We start from the raw sequence: 15,873 nt of genomic DNA, 5'->3' as shown, positions 1-15,873 counted from the left end.
ACCATCTGGTTCATTCATCACCCTCCCCTCTTGTTACTGGTAATCATTTACCATCTGGTTAATTCATCACCCTGCCCTCTTGTTACTGGTAATCATTTACCATCTGGTTAATTCATCACCCTCCCCTCTTGTTACTGGTAATCATCTTACCATCTGGTTCGTTCATCACCCTCCCCTCTTGTTACTGGTAATCATCTTACCATCTGGTTAGTTCATCACCCTGCCCTCTTGTTACTGGTAATCATCTTACCATCTGGTTAATTCATCACCCTCCCCTCTTGTTACTGGTAATCATCTTACCATCTGGTTAATTCATCACCCTCCCCTCTTGTTATTGGTAATCATCTTACCATCTGGTTAGTTCATCACCCTGCCCTCTTGTTACTGGTAATCATCTTACCATCTGGTTCATTCATCACCCTCCCCTCTTGTTACTGGTAATCATTTACCATCTGGTTAGTTCATCACCCTGCCCTCTTGTTACTGGTAATCATCTGACCATCTGGTTCATTCATCACGCTCCCCTCTTATTATTGGTAATCATCTTACCATCTGGTTCGTTCATCACCCTCCCCTCTTGTTATTGGTAATCATCTTACCATCTGGTTCGTTCATCACCCTGCCCTCTTGTTACTGGTAATCATCTGACCATCTGGTTAATTCATCACCCTGCCCTCTTGTTATTGGTAATCATCTTACCATCTGGTTAGTTCATCACCATCCCCTCTTGTTACTGGTAATCATCTTACCATCTGGTTAGTTCATCACCCTCCCCTCTTGTTACTGGTAATCATCTTACCAACCATCTCTCTCAACTCTTTCACTGCAAAGTTTCTGTGTGAAAAACAGTCCCCCGCACCAAATAATGTAGACTCAACGCTCTCAGTCACACAATAGGTTCATGTCAAAACAACACAATGGACTTGTTCCCTTCAAACTTTCTCAAGGGGTGAACGTTCATCATTGTTCTATTGTGTGGGAAACTGGCTGCAGCTGTCAAGCTTTGATACAATGTCCTTTTATCTCTCTCCATACGAACGGCAAAAGAGACGACGTTAACAGCGTTTCACCCCAATTACCACCATCAAAATATTGCAAGTGGAAGGCTCTTATACTGAAGAGGTGAATGTTGACAAATATACTGAAGAGGTGAATGTTGACAAAGAATACCATAATTCTGACGACGAAAGCTAAAGGTTGGGTCATTCAGACACCCACTGGACATCCGAGGGGTCTGTGTAGTGGAGAAGAGAGGACTGGCCGTACTGAGTGAGTTAACATCACCCCTTGATGCCATCTTCAGTTGCCTATGGCAGCGGAAGAGTTCACGGAAGTGTTCTGACATGGTTTGTCAGGGAACAGCCAAAACGTCTTCAAACGGTAGTGTTCCAATCATCTGGTTAATGGAAGCATTCCAACATGGTTTGTTAGGGAACGGCCAAAACGTCTTCAAACGGTAGTGTTCTAATCATCTTACCAATCATCTGGTTAATGGAAGCATTCCGACATGGTTTGTCAGGGAACGGCCAAAACGTATTCAAACGGTAGTGTTCTAATCATCTTACCAATCATCTGGTTAATGGAAGCATTCCGACATGGTTTGTCAGGGAACGGCCAAAACGTATTCAAACGATAGTGTTCTAATCATCTTACCAATCATTTGGTAAATGGAAGCATTTCGACATGGTTTGTTAGGGAACGGCCAAAACGTCTTCAAACGGTAGTGTTCTAATCATCTTACCAATCATCTGGTTAATGGAAGCATTCCGACATGGTTCTTTGGGGAAAGGCCAAAACGTCTTCAGACGGTAGTGTTCCAGCACCCCCGCCACCACCATGGCCACCGCTGCGAACACCATCCCCAGCAAGATCCGCCAGGAAATGCCCACCGGGTGGCCGCTGCGGCGCTCAATCCAAGGGTAGATCACTCTGTCAAACAGGGGCAGGAGGAAGACCAGGATGACGACATCGAACAGCGCAAACCAGGCCGCCACCAACTGTGGATGACAGAAAGATGATTATCAAACACACTGTCAGCTGTGGATGACAGAAAGATGATGATTATCAAACACACTATCAGCTGTGGATGACAGAAAGATGATTATCAAACACACTATCAGCTGTGGATGACAGAAAGATGATGATTATCAAACACACTATCAGCTGTGGATGACAGAAAGATGATTATCAAACACACTATCAGCTGTGGATGACAGATTGATGATTATCAAACACACTATCAGCTGTGAATGACAGAAAGATGATTATCAAACACACTATCAGCTGTGGATGACAGAATGATGATTATCAAACACACTATCAGCTGTGGATGACAGAAAGATGATTATCAAACACACTATCAGCTGTGAATGACAGATTGATGATTATCAAACACACTATCAGCTGTGGATGACAGAATGATGATTCTCAAACACACTATCAGCTGTGGATGACAGAAAGATGATTATCAAACACACTATCAGCTGTGGATGACAGATTGATGATTATCAAACACACTATCAGCTGTGAATGACAGAATGATGATTATCAGACACACTATCAGCTGTGGATGACAGAATGATGATTATCAAACACACTATCAGCTGTGGATGACAGATTGATGATTATCAAACACACTATCAGCTGTGAATGACAGAATGATGATTATCAAACACACTATCAGCTGTGGATGACAGAATGATGATTCTCAAACACACTATCAGCTGTGGATGACAGAAAGATGATTATCAAACACACTATCAGCTGTGGATGACAGATTGATGATTATCAAACACACTATCAGCTGTGAATGACAGAATGATGATTATCAGACACACTATCAGCTGTGAATGACAGAATGATGATTCTCAAACACACTATCAGCTGTGGATGACAGAATGATGATTCTCAAACACACTATCAGCTGTGGATGACAGAAAGATGATTATCAAACACACTATCAGCTGTGGATGACAGATTGATGATTATCAAACACACTATCAGCTGTGAATGACAGAATGATGATTATCAGACACACTATCAGCTGTGGATGACAGAATGATGATTATCAAACACACTATCAGCTGTGGATGACAGATTGATGATTATCAAACACACTATCAGCTGTGAATGACAGAATGATGATTATCAAACACACTATCAGCTGTGGATGACAGAATGATGATTATCAAACACACTATCAGCTGTGGATGACAGAAAGATGATTATCAAACACACTATCAGCTGTGGATGACAGATTGATGATTATCAAACACACTATCAGCTGTGGATGACAGAATGATGATTATCAGACACACTATCAGCTGTGGATGACAGAATGATGATTATCAAACACAATATCAGCTGTGCCTTGTCATGTCAGTCAAAACATCTTTGAGTGGTAGTGCTCCAAGCATGTTGTAAGTATAGTATAATATAGTACAGTACAGCACAGTAATTAGAATAGTACCGTGTGGTGTGGTGTGGTGTGATATAGTATAGTAGAGTAGAGTAGAGCAGAGCAGAGGAAAGTAGAGTATAACTCCATGAAATGAATAATAATATGAATAACAATAAGAAAATAAATGTAAATAAACATGCATACACACACACACACACACACACACACACACACACACACATGCCCACCCTCCCACCCACCCACCAAATACACAACAAACACGCAGCCTAACAAACACGACAGTCCAAACAACGGTGCAGAGGCCCCACACTACAGCCGTGCAGTGGGCCGCCTCACCTGGGGGTGGTCCTTCTCCGTGGTGACGTTGTTGAAGGTGGAGCCGTTGATGGGGAGCATGGTGGGCATAGGGTCGCGGGCTGAGGGCGTCATCATCAGCCGCATGTGCAGGCCTTGAATCAGGAAGGTTGTCTGCATCTGATCACATTACCATTCACTTTAGTGGTACAGCGTTAGGACCATGTCACTCACGTCACTGTTAAACTGTAGTCATACAGTGTTATGATCACGTCACTCATGTCACCGTTAACTTTAGTGATACAGCGTTATGATCATGTCACTCACGTCACTGTTAACTTTAGTGATACAGTGTTATGACCATGCCACTCACGTCACTGTTAAACTGTAGTCATACAGTGTTATGATCACGTCACTCATGTCACCGTTAACTTTAGTGATACAGCGTTATGATCATGTCATTCATGTCACCATTAACTTTAGTGATACAGTGTTATGATCACGTCACTCACATCACCATTAACTTTAGTGATACAGCGCTCTGATCATGTCACTCATGTCACTGTTAACTTTAGTGATACAGCGTTATGATCATGTCACTCATGTCACTGTTAACTTTAGTGATACAGCGTTATGATCATGTCACTCACATCACTGTTAACTTTAGTGATACAGTGAATGCTCTGATCACATCGCCGTTAACTTTAGTGATACAGCACTCTGACAATATCATCGTTAACTTTAGTGATACAGTGTCATAATCATGTCACCATTAACTTTAGTGATACAGCGCCCTGTTCACATCACCGTTAACTTTAGTGATACAGCGCCCTGATCACATCACCGTTAATTTTAGTGATACAGCGCTCTGATAATATCATCATTAACTTTAGTGCTACAGTGTTATGACCATGCCACTCACGTCACTGTTAAACTGTAGTCATACAGTCACTGGTCACTGCAAGCCTGGTCAAACATCTAGACAAAGCCTCCACATCGTATGGAATGCAAATCAGTGCGGAGAAAACCAAACTGATGACTAACAACACCAACGGCATCAGCATTGACATCAAAGTCAACGACGAAAAGCTTAAAACAGTCCACAGCTTCAAATATCTGGGAGCAATCGTGTCAGATGAAGGATCTAAACCAGAAGTACTCTCGAGAATTGCCCAAACAACAATGGCACTCAACAAGCTGAACACCATCTGGAACAACAAAAACATCGCTCTCAGCTCAAAAATCAGACTGATGCGTTCCCTGGTTATATCAATATTGCTCTACGCCTGCGAGACTTGGACCCTGACTGCAGACATCGAGAGAAGAATCCAAGCTGTCGAGATGAGATGCTTTCGTAGACTACTTGGCATCTCCTACAGAGACCACATCACTAACACGGAAGTGAAGAACAGAATCAAGCAAAGTATTGGACCCTACGAAGACCTTCTGTCCATAGTGAAAAAACGCAAACTTAGGTGGTATGGACACATCTCCCGATCATCTGGTCTTGCCAAAACGTTCCTGCAAGGCACCGTACAAGGAGGCAGAAGGAGAGGACGGCAGAAGAAGAGATGGGAAGACAACATCCGGGGGTGGACAGGCTTGACGCTCGGTGACGCCCTGAGGAAATCAGAAAACCGTGAAGAGTGGAGAGGGGTGGTGGCCAGGTCAGCAGCGGTGCCCCAACGGTCTGAACCCAGACTACGGGAGAGGTGAAGGTGAAGGTGAAGGCTCTGATAATATCATCGTTAACTTTAGTGATACAGTGCCCTGATCACATCACTGTTAACTTTAGTGATACAGCGCTCTGATAATATCATCGTTAACTTTAGTGATATAGTGCTCTGATAATATCATCATTAACTTTAGTGATACAGCGCTCTGATAATATCGTCATTAACTTTAGTGCTACAGTGCTCTGATAATATCATCGTTAACTTTAGTGATACAGTGCCCTGATCACATCACTGTTAACTTTAGTGATACAGCGCTCTGATAATATCATCGTTAACTTTAGTGATATAGTGCTCTGATAATATCATCATTAACTTTAGTGATACAGCGCTCTGATAATATCATCATTAACTTTAGTGATACAGCGCTCTGATAATATCATCATTAACTTCAGTGATACAGTGTCATGATCACGTTACTTTTAACTTTAGTGATACAGCGCTCTGATAATATCGTTAACTTTAGTGATACAGCGTTCTGACAATATCATTGTTAACTTTAGTGATATAGTGTCATGATCACGTCACCGTTAACTTTAGTGATACAGTGTCATGGTCACGTCACCGGTAACTTTAGTGATACAGTGTCATGATCACGTCACTGTTAACTTTAGTGATACTGTGTCATGATCACGTCATCATTAATTTTAGTGATACAGTGTCATGATCACATCACCGTTAACTTTAGCGAAACAGTGTCATGATCACGTCACCGATAACTATTTTCATAGGGCTCTGATCATGTCATCGAAACTTTATTTAAAGAGTGCTCTGATCACACCACTTAAACTTTATTCTAATAGTGCTCTGATAACGCCATCATAATTTTTTTGTACAATGCTCTGATCACATCATCGAAATCTTATTCATATAGTGCTCAAATCACATCATTAGTTTATTCATATAGTGCTCTGATAATGCAAAGTGATGATTATTAAACACAAATATCAATGTGGATGACAAAGTAATGATTATCAAATAATATCAACTGTGGATGACAGATCTATGATTATCAAACACACTATCTGCTGTGAATGACAGAATGATGATTATTTAAAACAATGTCAAAGCAGACAACAGAATGATGATGTTTCAACACACTATTAGTTGTGGATGACAGAAAGATGATTATTTAAAACAATGTCAAAGCGGATGACAGAATGATGATGATTCACCACACTATTAGCTGTGAAGCGGATTTCCAAGGAAAGAATCTTTGTAGACAGAGCACCTGAAAGTAGACCAGCCAGTATGGGATCAGCACGGCAAACACAGCCAGGATTTTCTTCAGCTGCCTCACATCCTCCACAATACTGTCGTGGAAGATTCCTCCGTAGCGATGTTTGGCGTTGTCCAGGAAATTCCGTCTGTTCTCCAGTGGGTCCGCCTCGTCGATCTCTCTGGACCTGAGGGAGGGAAAGGTCGCTGGTATCAGACAGAGCCGCTTGATATATTTTGTACCGTATTACTCTTTTTCTCACAACAGATTTCTCTGTGTGAAGTTTGGGCTGCTCTACCCAGGGAGAGCGCGTCACTACAATGAGAGCACCAGCTGTTTTTGTTCTTTTTTTCCTGCCTGCAATTTTATTTGTTTTCTGATCAAGTGGATTTTTCTACAGAATTTTGTCAGGAAAAACCCTTTTGTTGCCATGGGTTCTTTTACATGCGGTAAGTGCATGCTGCACGTGAGACCTCTGTTTATCATCTCAATCGAATGACTAGCGTCCAGACCACCACTCAAGGTCTATCAAAGGGGGAGAAAATGCAACTTGTTCAATATCAGAGAATAACAGGGAATGCTTGGCAAATTAAGCATGTCTGGAGATTGATTTTGAGTTCACTGAAGAGTTGAAGTGTGTGGATGGCAGTGAGATCCAGAGTTTTGGGCAGTGAAACTGAAGCCTGGTTCCCATACTGTCTTCATTTTATGTTTTTGGAACTTATCAGAGCTTTTTGGGCAGTGAAACTGAAGCCTGGTTCCCATACTGTCTTCATTTTATGTTTTGGAACTTATCAGAGCTTTTTGGGCAGTGGAACTGAAGCCTGGTTCCCATACTGTCTTCATTTTATGTTTTTGGAACTTATCAGAGCTTTTTGGGCAGTGGAACTTAAACCTTGTCCCGATACTGTCTTCATTTTATGTTTTGGAACTTATAAGAGCTTTTTGGGCAGTGGAACTGAAGCCTGGTTCCCATACTGTCTTCATTTTATGTTTTGGAACTTATCAGAGCTTTTTGGGCAGTGGAACTTAAACCTTGTCCCGATACTATCTTCATTTTATGTTTTGGAACTTATCAGAGCTTTTTGGGCAGTGAAACTTAAAACCTTGTCCCGATACTGTCTTCATTTTATGTTTTGGAACTTATCAGAGCTTTTTGGGCAGTGGAACTGAAGCCTGGTTCCCATACTGTCTTCATTTTATGTTTTGGAACTTATCAGAGCTTTTTGGGCAGTGAAACTTATCAGAGCTGAAAGCCTAGAAAGATACCCACTTGGTTGACAATTTCACTTACTTGAATAGTAAAAACATTCATGCATACAGTACTGGAATGGAAAAAAAAAAAAAAAACAATTGAAAAGAGAAGGAATCCAAAAAAAAAAAAAAAAAAAAAAAAGTAAAAAAAGAAATGTCTTGTAGAGATGTAGAGATGGCTGTGTTATTTCTCATCAATACCAGCTCTGTATGTTCCAGTCACTTCACTGAAGCACACAATGGGTGCAATAGCCGAGGGGTTAAAGTACTGGACTTTCAATCTGAGGGTCCCAGGTTCGACTCATGGTTATGGCACCAGGTGGGTGAAGGGTGGAGATTTTTTCGATCTCCCAGGTCAACATATGTGCAGACCAACTAGTGCCTGAACTCCCTTTGTATGTACGCATGTGCAGAAGATCAAATATGCACGTTAAAGATTCTGTAATCCATATCAGCGTTCGGTGGGTTATGGAAACAATAACATATCCAGCATGCACACCCCCAACACCCCTCGAAAACAGTATGATGGCCTATATGGTGGGGTGAAAACAGCCACACATGTAAAAGGCCACTCATGTACATATGAATGAATGTGGGAGTCGAAACCCACAAATGGAAAAAAAGAAAAGAAAAAAAGATGAAGCATGCAGATAATCCAGAAAGCTGTGTGCCTGACATGTGTGCCTGTGTCCACATGGAACCAGCTGCCCTTTCAGCATGGGATCCTTCCACGTCTATCAACAAAGAAAAAAAACAACAACAAAAAACACCCCCAAAGCCCTCCACACTTTCTGTCCAGCAGCCTGAGAACCAACCTGCCCCCTCTCAGCAGGTTTGCAGCCCGTCGCTTCACTGCCTGCTGGTGCCGCCGTTTCTGCCGATACGCTTCGCAGATGATGCGGAAAACATTTGACAGCACGCTCCCATCAGGCTGCCGAACTTGGTAAAAGCAACGGCCTGCAAAATTCTGCCATTTAAGTCGGTGTTTGCTGCAATTGGTATGAGTAACAACCTGTACAATTATGGTGGAGGTTATCGGCCGTAGTTGCTTTCATTTTCTCCGCATAGGCGGATAGTAGTTTGCACAGGACAGGAATGTCAGACCCCTGCCGGAGTCTGCACTAGTTGGGTCACTCTCCGCATAGGCGGATAGTAGTTTGCACAGGACAGGAATGTCAGACCCCTGCCGGAGTCTGCACCAGTTGAGTCATGGTTAAGTATGTTTAAATAAATATGGTATTAACTTTATCATAGTTTATTGTATTTCCTTGTTTTTTCGTTATTGTTTTCTACTTCTTTTATCTACGTTAATATTTTAGATAAACGTAGGGCGGGCTCTCAAGGCTTAACAGCGTGTTGGGTTCATGGCCATGTCAAGCATCTGCTTCTCCATATTATCATTATCATAAAAAAGAGATAACAATATTAATAATAACAACAACAGTTTTGGATAATAATAACTGATGATGATAATAATAATAACAACAATAAATGATTTTTAAAAAACACAAAAAAAACATCAATACTACAACTACTACCACCACTATTACTTCTAATTGTAATAATAACAACAACATTACTATCATTATACATAATATATATATATATATATATATATATATATATATATATATATATATATATATAGTAGTAGTATTAAGTATCTTTATTAGCATTATTATCATCTAATATTATTATCATCATTATCATTATTAGCATTCTTATTCATCATTATTATCCTTATTTTTATTATCAAACATCAGATGGGGCAGCACATATGGATCAGTCCTCAGTCTTTGCCAACTTCTTGAAAGTGATTCCACAAATATATATATATATATATATATATATATATATATAGAGAGAGAGAGAGAGAGAGAGAGAGAGAGAGAGAGAGAGAGAGAGAGAGAACAGAACATAACATAACAGAATAGAAAAAAACAGAACAAAATGAAATATAGCATAGAATAGAACAGAATATAGACTAAAACAGAACAGAATATAGAATACAACATTAACAGAAGACAGAATAAAATGGAATACAGGACAGAACAGAACATGTCTTTATTACAAGCGAGTGTACCAGGTGGTCACAAGGAAGTGTTGGGTCAGAGATGGCACATCAAGCGTACAAACATAAATCATAAATGGGAAACGCAAACGCAAACACAGTAACATTTCTGACACACATGCCTCGCCCTGATACGTATCACCAGTGAAAAGCGCACACGCACACACACGCACACACACTCTCACGCACACAAACCTGCAACAAAGAGAATGGCGGCCAGGCCGAGACAGGAGGTGGAGACGAGGTAGCCGACGAAGAAGGACTGTTGCTGCTGGAGGTATGTGATGACGGAGAGTCCCAGCAAGGCCCCCAGGTTGATGGACCAGTAGAACCAGTTGAAGAAACTCAGCGTCGCTTGCTGCCCCTCCCCCGACACCTGCTCGCAGTGTTCACCTTACCTTTCACTTTCAGTTTCTCAGCTCTTTTCACTTTCACTTTAAATTTATAATACATGTTCCTTACTCAGTTACTGTCTGCTTCGAGCAATTAACACAGAACACTTCCTTTTGGCTCAATCAAATGCTTGTCAACAAACATCAAACTCCAAAGTGAAAAAATGAATGAGTATTTGGCACACCCTTCCCTGATCACCCTGCATACACCAGTTATTGTGTAAAAAGAAAGACATTCAGTGTGTGTGTGTGTGTGTGTGTGTGTGTGTGTCTGTGTGTCTGTGTGTGCATCACTGCATTAAAAAAAAAATCCATTTATTCATGCCACATCTGCCAGGCAGATGCCTGATCAGCAGCATAATCTAATGCACTTAGGCCTTCACCTATCCCGTATTCTTGTGGACCGTTGGGGCGCCACAGGTGATCTGGCAACCAGCATCCTCCAATCCTCTCGGTTTTCTGACCTCCTGATTGTATCGCTCAACCTCAAGCCCGTCCATTCTGGGATTGTATGCATAATACATAAAATTGAAGTACCCAGCAGAGCGGATGTTTTCTACAGAATTTTGCCAGAAGGACAATACTCATGTTGCCGTGGGTTCTTTTTTTAGTGTGCCAAGTGTGTGTTGACCATGGGATCTCTGTTCATCGTTTCATGCATCCGATTGATCTATTGTGTCGAAAGCTGCAGAGAGATCAAGCAGGCACAAACTGAGACATCTCTGTTGTATGTGCAGGACAATAATGTGTTGGATGTGTGTAAGAGGGCTGTCTGTGTACTGTGATTCTGTCTGTAAGCAGACTGAACACCTCAAGGAGGTCACTGCTGTCTCTGTACTGTGATTCTGTCTGTAAGCAGACTAAACACCTCAAGGTCATTGCTGTCTGTGTACTGTGATTCTGTCTGTAAGCAGACTAAACACCTCAAGGTCACTGCTATCTGTGTACTGTGATTCTGTCTGTAAGCAGACTAAACACCTCAAGGAGGTCACTGCTGTCTCTGTACTGTGATTCTGTCTGTAAGCAGACTAAACACCTCAAGGTCATTGCTGTCTCTGTACTGTGATTCTGTCTGTAAGCAGACTAAACACCTCAAGGTCATTGCTGTCTCTGTACTGTGATTCTGTCTGTAAGCAGACTAAACACCTCAAGGTCATTGCTGTCTCTGTACTGTGATTCTGTCTGTAAGCAGACTAAACACCTCAAGGAGGTCACTGCTGTCTCTGTACTGTGATTCTGTCTGTAAGCAGACTAAACACCTCAAGGTCACTGCTGTCTCTGTACTGTGATTCTGTCTGTAAGCAGACTAAACACCTCAAGGAGGTCATTGCTGTCTGTGTACTGTGATTCTGTCTGTAAGCAGACTAAACACCTCAAGGTCATTGCTGTCTCTGTACTGTGATTCTGTCTGTAAGCAGACTAAACACCTCAAGGAGGTCACTGCTGTCTGTGTACTGTGATTCTGTCTGTAAGCAGACTAAACACCTCAAGAGGTCATTGCTGTCTCTGTACAGTGATTCTGTCTGTAAGCAGACTAAACACCTCAAGGAGGTCACTGCTGTCTGTGTACTGTGATTCTGTCTGTAAGCAGACTAAACACCTCAAGGTCACTGCTATCTGTGTACTGTGATTCTGTCTGTAAGCAGACTAAACACCTCGAGGTCTCTGCTGTCTCTGTACTGTGATTCTGTCTGTAAGCAGACTAAACACCTCAAGGTCATTGCTGTCTCTGTACTGTGATTCTGTCTGTAAGCAGACTAAACACCTCGAGGAGGTCATTGCTGTCTCTGTACAGTGATTCTGTCTGTAAGCAGACTAAACACCTCGAGGAGGTCACTGCTGTCTGTGTACTGTGATTCTGTCTGTAAGCAGACTAAACACCTCAAGGTCATTGCTGTCTCTGTACTGTGATTCTGTCTGTAAGCAGACTAAACACCTCAAGGTCACTGCTGTCTGTGTACTGTGATTCTGTCTGTAAGCAGACTAAACACCTCAAGGAGGTCACTGCTGTCTGTGTACTGTGATTCTGTCTGTAAGCAGACTAAACACCTCAAGGAGGTCACTGCTGTCTCTGTACTGTGATTCTGTCTGTAAGCAGACTAAACACCTCAAGGTCATTGCTGTCTCTGTACTGTGATTCTGTCTGTAAGCAGACTAAACACCTCAAGGTCATTGCTGTCTCTGTACTGTGATTCTGTCTGTAAGCAGACTGAACACCTCAAGGTCACTGCTGTCTCTGTACTGTGATTCTGTCTGTAAGCAGACTAAACACCTCAAGGAGGTCATTGCTGTCTGTGTACTGTGATTCTGTCTGTAAGCAGACTGAACACCTCAAGGAGGTCATTGCTGTCTCTGTACTGTGATTCTGTCTGTAAGCAGACTAAACACCTCAAGGTCACTGCTGTCTGTGTACTGTGATTCTGTCTGTAAGCAGACTAAACACCTCAAGGAGGTCACTGCTGTCTGTGTACTGTGATTCTGTCTGTAAGCAGACTGAACACCTCAAGGAGGTCATTGCTGTCTCTGTACTGTGATTCTGTCTGTAAGCAGACTAAACACCTCAAGGAGGTCACTGCTGTCTCTGTACTGTGATTCTGTCTGTAAGCAGACTAAACACCTCGAGGAGGTCACTGCTGTCTCTGTACTGTGATTCTGTCTGTAAGCAGACTAAACACCTCAAGGTCATTGCTGTCTCTGTACTGTGATTCTGTCTGTAAGCAGACTAAACACCTCGAGGAGGTCATTGCTGTCTCTGTACAGTGATTCTGTCTGTAAGCAGACTAAACACCTCGAGGAGGTCACTGCTGTCTGTGTACTGTGATTCTGTCTGTAAGCAGACTGAACACCTCAAGGAGGTCACTGGATGACTAATGACTGAGGAGTTGACAAAGGACAATGACTCCACCGTCTCTCTAACTGCCTCAGCTTCTGTTTCACTGTTCCGCAGCTCTGATGTCATCTGTGATCCAAGGGGCTGAAGAATGGTCAGTGATGTATAGTATGTACAGGAGCATGGCGATCAAGCGTGACTTTTAAGTAAAGCATGATTGAAATTAAATCAAACCATTCAAGTGACTTGGGTGTACACAGCACTAAATAAAATAAAATAGAAATAAAAAAAATTTAAAAAGAGAGAGAGTCAGACTGAGAGAATGGGCAGACCATGGACCTTTATTTCACAGAATGTAGGCACAACTTCTCCGGCTAGCAAAGCGGTCCCCAGGAATCATACCTACTGGCACAGCTCTAGCCTGTCATTTACTGTTACTTTGAACTGTGGTCTCTACCCAGAGGGTGCACAAGGTTAGGGCACTAAGCTCTCTCTTGATTATCAAGGCGGGGGCCTCGGCAACTGATGCTGGCAGGTAATTCCATGCTGGAATAGTTCCTATGAAAAAGCTGTTTGTATGAGTTTATTTTTGCAGCAACTTGTCTGAGCTTAAGGGAGTGGTTGCATCTAGTGTGGGTGTGCCAGGGAGAAGGTACTGTTGTGGTGGGATGTTAATCAAACCGTTCATGATTTTGTAGAACATGGATAGTTGACATTTCCTTCGTGATTCAAGCTATTCCCACTTTTATTCATTGAGCATAGTTGATACACTACTGGGGGTGCCATAACAACTGGTGACATATCTTGCTGCTCTTCTCTGAATCAATGAATGGCCTTTAGCTTCTTGGTTACATCCTTACTGTGAGGATTCCAGACTGTGCAGCAGTACTCAAGGTGTGTGTGTGTGTGTGTGTGTGTGTGTGTGTGTGTGTATGTGTGTGTGTGCGCATGCGTGTGTCTGTGTCTGTGTGCATGTGTGTGAAGCAAACAGGCATACAGAACAGAGAGATACAAACATTACAAATGGAGTTTGAATAGTAAACACCCAAACACTGAGAGTTCCCTTACCTGGTCACTGCCGAAAGGAGCGATGTTGGCCTTGACAAACCCTGTGCCCACAGCAATGATAAGCAGAGCCACAAACACAAGCCAAGCACAGCGTTCATCAAACGGATCAGTGTCAGCATTGTCTCCATCATGGTCGTCCCCAACTTTACAAATGGCAGGAAGAGAAATCGTCTTGTTCTGGTCCCAAATCGTGATGCTTGGCGGTGACTTAGGTGACATTACAGGCATGAGAACGTAACCTGCCACATAGATCACGAACGAAATGACCAGCGTTTTGAACCGTCCAAGAAAAGAGTCCGCCAGCCAGCCACCTATGAAACTGGTAGCGAAACACAACCCGAAGAAGTACAAGGAAGCATTAATGGCATGGTAAGACTCCCATTTGAATGGGTCCTTGTTTAGAAACAACACCAGATTTCCTGCAAGTCCGTAAAATGCAATGCGCTCAAACACCAACGACAGCAAAATAGCTGCACTCGCGATTCGAGTCCTGTACACATGTCGGCGACTGTTGTTGTTTGGTGAAGTCGAACTGGAATGGAAAGTTGGTTGCGGAGCAAGTCTGGCAGAACGTTGGTTCCTGCTTGGATTTCTATGAAGCAAAGGTTGCCTTTCTGCGATATTTAGCGACATTTTGGACGGATTGCAGGCACTATTCTTCGAAAGCAAAACACACAGGACTCTTTGTTGTTGGTTTTGTCGAATATCGTACAATCAAAGGTCGTTGTCGGATCGCCAGTTATCAGGTTCTGCTATTGTTTGCCATGTTGATGGCCATGTGATCTGCTGGATCATGTGATCCGAGTCATAAAACCTTTCGTCCAATCCACGAAGAGCTCTCATTAAACCTTTGGATTTGAGAAAGGGAAAGAGAAAAAAGCTGCAAATATGAGCGGGGGCCGGCCCCGCGCGCGCGCGTGTGTGTGTATGTGTGTGTGTGCGGGCGCGCGTGTTTGTGTGTATGTGTGAACTCATTTAATAGTCGTAAAACCCATCAAGGAATTATGAACACTAAAACTATACACAACAAGAATAAAAGCAATAAATAGTGAGCACATGCAGGATCTTCCACGAGACATAGTTTTGGATTGCGAGATTTAAAGCATTCATTTCCACAGCATGCTTTACAAAGCCGATCTTTCCTGGTTAAATTGCAGTGACGTCCTCGCTCCATATTTTAGTCATTTAATGTTGAGTGTGCCCTGGTTTTCCTACACGTGGCAGAATCTGTTTGAAACCAGCATCTTTTTCCAACAAAATTAATCAAAGAAACTTTTTCCAGTGATTCCATCGATAACATATATCATCATGTGCTAGCCTCAGTTAGCTTCTTTTGAATCTGTGATGTGCGCCCAGAAAAATAACCAAGCTGACACACTGCGGTTGGAGAAATGGGACATCTGCCTAACTCTGTGTGCGTGTGTGTGTGTGTGCGCGTGTGTGTGTGACACCGTGTGATGTGTTACAAAGAAAGACTGGCAGTGAGGATGTTGTTTTCATCAGTCGCTTGAAGTTGTATCATCAATGAAAAAAAAAAAAAAACTCGCGCAGTGGTACACGTATCAAAAGCAGATCGTGCTGGATTTCCACT

General features: G+C 42.4%; 1 protein-coding gene across 1 annotated transcript in view; it reads right to left on the bottom strand.

Annotated features, from left to right (window-relative positions):
• The window catches only part of LOC143288313 (solute carrier family 15 member 4-like), a 28,445-nt gene extending 13,389 nt beyond the window's left edge, over window positions 1–15,056 (bottom strand). Inside the window, exons 1-6 of the mRNA XM_076596667.1 lie at window positions 14,283–15,056; window positions 10,188–10,368; window positions 8,737–8,878; window positions 6,680–6,854; window positions 3,758–3,895; window positions 1,742–1,997 (exon numbers count right to left, since the gene is read on the bottom strand). Of these exons, the coding sequence (XP_076452782.1) occupies window positions 1,742–1,997; window positions 3,758–3,895; window positions 6,680–6,854; window positions 8,737–8,878; window positions 10,188–10,368; window positions 14,283–14,915 (1,525 nt within the window). The 5' untranslated portion in view covers window positions 14,916–15,056. The remainder of the gene's footprint in view (window positions 1–1,741; window positions 1,998–3,757; window positions 3,896–6,679; window positions 6,855–8,736; window positions 8,879–10,187; window positions 10,369–14,282) is intronic.
• Window positions 15,057–15,873: the final 817 nt, after the last annotated feature.

Source organism: Babylonia areolata, chromosome 12 (genome assembly GCF_041734735.1).
Source record: "Babylonia areolata isolate BAREFJ2019XMU chromosome 12, ASM4173473v1, whole genome shotgun sequence".
NCBI lineage: Eukaryota > Metazoa > Mollusca > Gastropoda > Neogastropoda > Buccinidae > Babylonia > Babylonia areolata.
Note: the sequence above shows the minus strand (reverse complement) of the source record. Positions and strands in the feature narration are given on the sequence as shown.